This window comes from Miniopterus schreibersii, assembly GCF_964146895.1.
Source record: "Miniopterus schreibersii genome assembly, chromosome: 18".
Classification (NCBI taxonomy): Eukaryota; Metazoa; Chordata; class Mammalia; order Chiroptera; family Miniopteridae; genus Miniopterus; species Miniopterus schreibersii.
The window spans coordinates 27,299,796-27,305,316 of NC_138121.1; the positions used below are offsets into that span (position 1 = coordinate 27,299,796).

The following is a 5,521-nucleotide window of genomic DNA, read 5'->3' on the forward strand; positions in this document are numbered from 1 at the left end:
CCTTAGCGTCCACACACAACAGCTATTAAAATGTGGTGATTGTCCTGGCTTTGCAACACTTCCTCATGGAGGCCCTGGCCTTAGGTTCCAGGTCTGCCGAATAGGAACTGTAAAGATTTCTGTTTCTTAGGGTTGCTGTGAGGATGGGATGACCTAACGCAAAGAAAGCACTTAGAATAGTGCCGCATATAATCGCCTCCAGTACATTATAGTTTTTAATAGTATTCTTAGGGTGATCATCTTTTCCAGTGTTTTCAGGATGTCAGTAAGGTGACCTGGCTGAGTAAGTCCTGCATCTTTCCACCCTCAGTCTTCTCGGACATATCACACATATGGTAGAATCAATCATATGCATAATTTGTTAGCTGTCTTCACACTTAGAAAGTGATGCACATATTTGGAGAGATGACACAGATCATCATTAACGTGACTGTCTGCTTTTTAATTTACCGGTGGAGCAGAGGAAGGGTAGATGCCCTGGTAGTGAGCTGACAGCGATTGGAGGCCCCTTTGGTCCGGGTTGGTGTCTGGCCTCTGCCCAGCCTTGCCCAAGGAGAATGCTCACTCCCAAAAGGTAGGGTCTGGGAATGGTACTATCTGCCCTCATCCCACACTAAACCCGGGTTCTGCTGGGGCCCCAGAGTTGGAAGCAGTCCTTCCCTGAGCATCAGGGTACCTCAGGGCTTTCCTGCAGCCTGGGAGAGGTGCTCGCACTGACTTCAGACATGAATGCTCTTTTCTGGGATCTGAAGACAGGGAACTTTCAGCGTCTCCACCTGACTCTGTGGGACATCCACTCTGTTCGGCTGGCTGTCTCCCAGGCTCGGCTCACCCGCCTTCCTCCACCCGCGACAGCGGGCCTCCGCTCGGTCCTAACCCCACAGAGCTTCCGCACGAGGGCGCATCCGCTCTCAGACGTTGGCTCGAGCGCCTTGCGCTCCCCGGAAATTCGCCCCAGCGCGGTCCTTCCCACCGCAGTGACACAAGCTCTTCATCCAGGAGCCCAGGACTCGTCTCCGTGGGGGAGCCGGGTTGGGGCGCCAGCCAGAGTCCTATGGCTGCGAGCTCTGGGAAACTGCAAACTTCAGCAAACGCGCGGGGCTAGTCGTGCCTCTCCAGACCGCGACTAGAACTTGGATTTTTCATTTTTCCCCCTTTACTATCAGTGCCCCGCCCACCGGGCGCGCTTGTCTCCGCCCGCGTCCGGCCCATGCCCAAATTGGGTGGTGTTTATGATTGCACGAATTCAAGCTCGGATTTGCCGTGGAGTTTAGGAGACGCGTCGCTGCGGCGCGCCTTTCGGGACAGGCAGGGATGTGCGTGCTGGACTCCGGGTGCCTGGGAAGCTCCGGGAAGGGCCAGGGTGCGGAGGTGGGGGGTGGGGGTGCGTAGTGACACCAGTTTATCATTTGTTCTGGGTCTGTTAGAGCGGGCGCCAAGGCTGGAAACCGAGCCGGATCCCAACTTGAATTTGCTGGGGGCGCGCAGATCTGGAGAGGTTGGGGAGCCGGGGAGGGGGGAAGGTGGGACCGCGGGTTGCAAATGCGCCGCATTGAGGCCATTTTTCCGCTCCAGGGTTGAAAGAGGTGCTTTGGTGAGAGCCAGAGATGCGGAGAGGACAGCGCCCCGCCTCCTCTAGGCCAGAGGGCCACCCTGGAGACGCAGGCCCGGGTAGGCCAGGCCGAACGGTTGGCCTGCGTTAGAAACGCAGCGCCTGGACCGAGGCTTGGAGGTGTGTCCCAGGGCCTGGCCTTGGCGCTCCCTCAGACCGCGCCTGCACCCAAACCGGTCTTTCCACCCTAATTGCTACGTCTTTTTAGGTATTTCAAACGTATCCGCTCCCCGCGCCTCGCAGGCTATCCCGAACCCCCAACCTTCTGGACTCCCTATTTTGGGGTGAGATTCGCTTCCTAAGAGCTCTCAACCAGTCTGCTGCATGGTGTCGCCTGTCCCTGACAGCAGCTGCGGCAGACCCCCGCGCGCCTCCCCTTAACGCACGTTGAGCGCTCCTCTCTCCATTCCCGGGAGCCATTCGTGGGCAGTTTCTACGCCCACCTGCCTCCCCACTCCTCCCTTTGCTCTTGGGCATCGAGGCCGATTTACTCAATGGAACGCTAATTCAGTTATCCCCAGGGCTTTTTATTTTTTCTTTTAAAAAATATTCATCAGAGATCATAAACAGGAACTAGTCACGCTACATGCCGCTCCCCCAGCCCCCCAATGCAGAACACCTCCAACGGAATCAGCATCATCCAGAGATTTTTATTCAGATTCTGACATGGCTAAATGTAAAATGCATGGGAGGGGGGAGTGTGCTTGCACCCCAGGGTGAGTGGGTGGGTCGGGGGAGACCAAGCAGGCTTTCCAAATGCTTAATGTAATCACGGGCCAGCTGCGTGCACTTGTAAAGTTGTTATAACCCCCCTCCTTGTTATAAACAGGAAAGCGCAGAGTATAAAGCAAGAGACCCGCATTCACAAATACCAGCTCTCCCAGCCAGCTGCCAAATTCCCCTTTTATGGTGTTCCTTGCTTGCAACCTCAGTCCCATCAGAAAGACCTTAGTTTCCCCCCCTGAACTCTCCAATCGGGTTTATTTTTAAAGTTCCCTCCACCGAGCTGTGGACCAGGTAACCCACACTCTTCCCCAGCTCCCCGGTACCATACGCTTTGGGTTCAGGAACAATTGGGCTCCAGGAGTCCTGTTCCCCGGGGTCCTTGGAGGTCGAGGCTTGCTGCCTCTGGGATCCTAGCCACCCAGCAGGGCTCTGACTCCCGCGGGGCATGCCCAAGACCTGCCTAGGAGGACTGCAGCCCTTTCTCAACAGGCTCCCAAACCTCTTAGATGGAGACGCCTCTGCCCACAACATATGTAAAAGCTTTCAAAGACCTAGGAAGGCATCTTGTGAGACTGTGCCATCCCTACCTCTCCTATGAAGCCTGGGAGAAGAAAAGACCTTTTGTGGGGAGGCCCGGCTGGTGGCGGGGGGCTCCCCCAGGTCAGCGGTAAAACTCACCCCTGCGCTCCCCCCGCCCATCCCCACCTCTCCTTCCTGGCCCGCAGACCCCGCTCCCAGCCACCGCGGTCCACATCCTGCCTCGCTGACTGTGTGTGCTTACAGCGTCAAGGGGTGGACGTGATATTTCAAACATCAGATCAGTGCGTTTATATATTGGGTGCCCGGAAATTTTTCCAAATAAACACAGCTTGATTCAACTTGGGTGGGCGGACTTATCAACAGACTAATTCTATAAACAAATGAAGGAATAGCCCCGAAACCGATTGGCTGGTATCAAAAAGACACGTGGAGGGAAAAGCTTGGAGTTTTTCAGCAATGAAATTTTAATTAATGTGGGTGGGCTGAGAACACAACGACTGTTTATCATAGACAATTTATTTTCCAGCGCTAAGTCAACATATAATAGCAAACTTACAACAATTATTTAACATTTTTAAAGCCATGAAGAAGGGACAGAGCGTGGAGCGGCCGGGGAGAGCGGCGGAGCGGGAGGCAGACGCACGGCAGGCTCCCCGGGAGGGTCCTCGCGGCGCGGGGCGCAGTCCCTGAGCCGCCCGCGTCTCTTGCGTCGCGGGGAGCTCCGCGCCGGCTCGCGCTCGCCATGAGCCACCTCTTCGGCCCCAGGCTGCCCGCTCTGGCCGCCTCGCCCATGCTCTATCTGTATGGCCCCGAGAGACCCGGGCTGCCTCTGGCCTTCGCCCCCGCGGCCGCCCTGGCGGCCACGGGCCGGGCAGAGCCCCCGCAGAAGCCGCCCTACAGCTACATCGCGCTCATAGCCATGGCGATCCAGGACGCGCCCGAGCAGAGGGTCACGCTCAACGGCATCTACCAGTTCATCATGGACCGCTTCCCCTTCTACCACGACAACAGGCAGGGCTGGCAGAACAGCATCCGCCACAACCTCTCGCTCAACGACTGCTTCGTCAAGGTGCCCCGCGAGAAAGGACGGCCGGGCAAGGGCAGCTACTGGACGCTGGACCCTCGCTGCCTGGATATGTTCGAGAATGGCAACTACCGTCGCCGCAAGAGGAAGCCCAAGCCGGGCCCCGGCGCCCCGGAGGCCAAGCGCGCTCGTGCCGAGACGCACGAGCGCGGCGCAGAGGCGCAGCCCGAGGCGGGCGGCGGGGAAGGGCGCCCGGGCCCCGCGACCCCCCGCCACGAGGGAGCGCCCGCGCGCCCCTGGCCCCTGGGCGAAGGCTCCCGCACGCCCGCGCCCGAGCCCCCGGAGGAGGAAGCGGGCGACGCTGTCCAGGCGGCCGCGGCGGTGGCGGTGGGCCAGCAAGCGCGCACGGTGGACGGCCCGGGGACCCCTCCGCGCCCCGCCTGCCGCAGCTCCCCGAAAAGCTCCGACAAGTCCAAGAGCTTCAGCATAGAGAGCATCCTGGCGGGACGGCAGGGTCAGAAGCCGGCGGCAGCGGCCGAGCTCCTGGGACTCGCCAAGCAGGAGCCCGGCGGCTGTTTGGGCACCTCGCTCCTGGCCACCTCCGCGAGTCTCCGTGCGCCTTTCAACGCTTCCCTCATGCTGGACCCGCACGTCCAGGGCGGCTTTTACCAGCTCGGGATCCCTTTCCTCTCCTACTTCCCTCTGCAGCTCCCGGACACCATGCTTCACTTCCAGTAAAGCCAACGGTGGAGCCGGTCTTCCCCCTGCCCCCAGGTCTGAGCTTCTTGAGAGTCACCATGGCTCCCACCGCTGGGGGAAGGAGTCACTTAAGGAAAGAAAGAAAGAAAGAAAAAAAAAAAAAGTATTTTCCTCGGGCCCGAGGTGTGGATCTTGGGAAGTGTTTCCAACTTCTGCGCGCAGGTGGGGGTGGAGGGCTTCCTGGAGGGGGCCTTCTCAGAACCCCCACGGCTCCGGATATTTAAAAGATCCTGCCCGGCTGGGAGTTGGACCTCCTAGCGCCGGAGCAGGAGCATTCCTTGACCTTAGGTCAGTTTAAAGGTGTGATCCTCAGCCACCCACCGCACATCCTGCGTGTCTGGGGAACGCGAAGCCCAGACAACCCGAAGGCAGGAAGGAGAGGAGGAGTGGGGTCGTTTCCATCAGAGCCACGGGGCTCAGGGTGGCCAGCTCTGTGGTCGCTGTGACTCAGGCCTGGGCTTCCTGGGAGATGGGTGTTCACAGCTGGGATTGTCACTGAAGTCCAGTTGTGGGGAACGCCGAGGGTGACCCTGTTCTTCAGGCTCTTGGGCAGATCTAAGGCCTGGTGAGCAGTCACAACCAACGTCCAGCTGGAAGAGGAGATACCACATTTTTATTTTGAAATAGAGATTTTTTTTTTTTCCTTTCTAGACAGTAAAAGGAACATGTTCTCTTCTTTGACTAAGTGCTTGACTGTTTTTACTATAACGATTGCCCTGTGAAAGCATTTATATTAACAACTGCTAAGCAAGTGCACTCTATATAATCTAGCATTAGTCATTTAGTCAGTACCCATGCTCTCCAACGCAGGTTACCAGCAATAGCGGTCAGGGGGCCTGTCTCTTTGCTTTTGTTTTTAA

At 57.8% G+C, this 5,521-nt stretch overlaps 1 protein-coding gene across 1 annotated transcript; it reads left to right on the top strand.

Annotated features, from left to right (window-relative positions):
• Window positions 1-3,620: 3,620 nt before the first annotated feature.
• FOXL1 (forkhead box L1) lies at window positions 3,621-4,753 on the top strand (the record flags this gene model as incomplete). The annotated part of the gene is made up of 1 exon (XM_081118260.1): window positions 3,621-4,753. One exon carries the CDS (start codon window positions 3,621-3,623, stop codon window positions 4,638-4,640), a length of 1,020 nt encoding a protein of 339 aa, XP_080974386.1. The 3' UTR covers window positions 4,641-4,753.
• Between the last annotated feature and the right edge of the window lie 768 nt (window positions 4,754-5,521).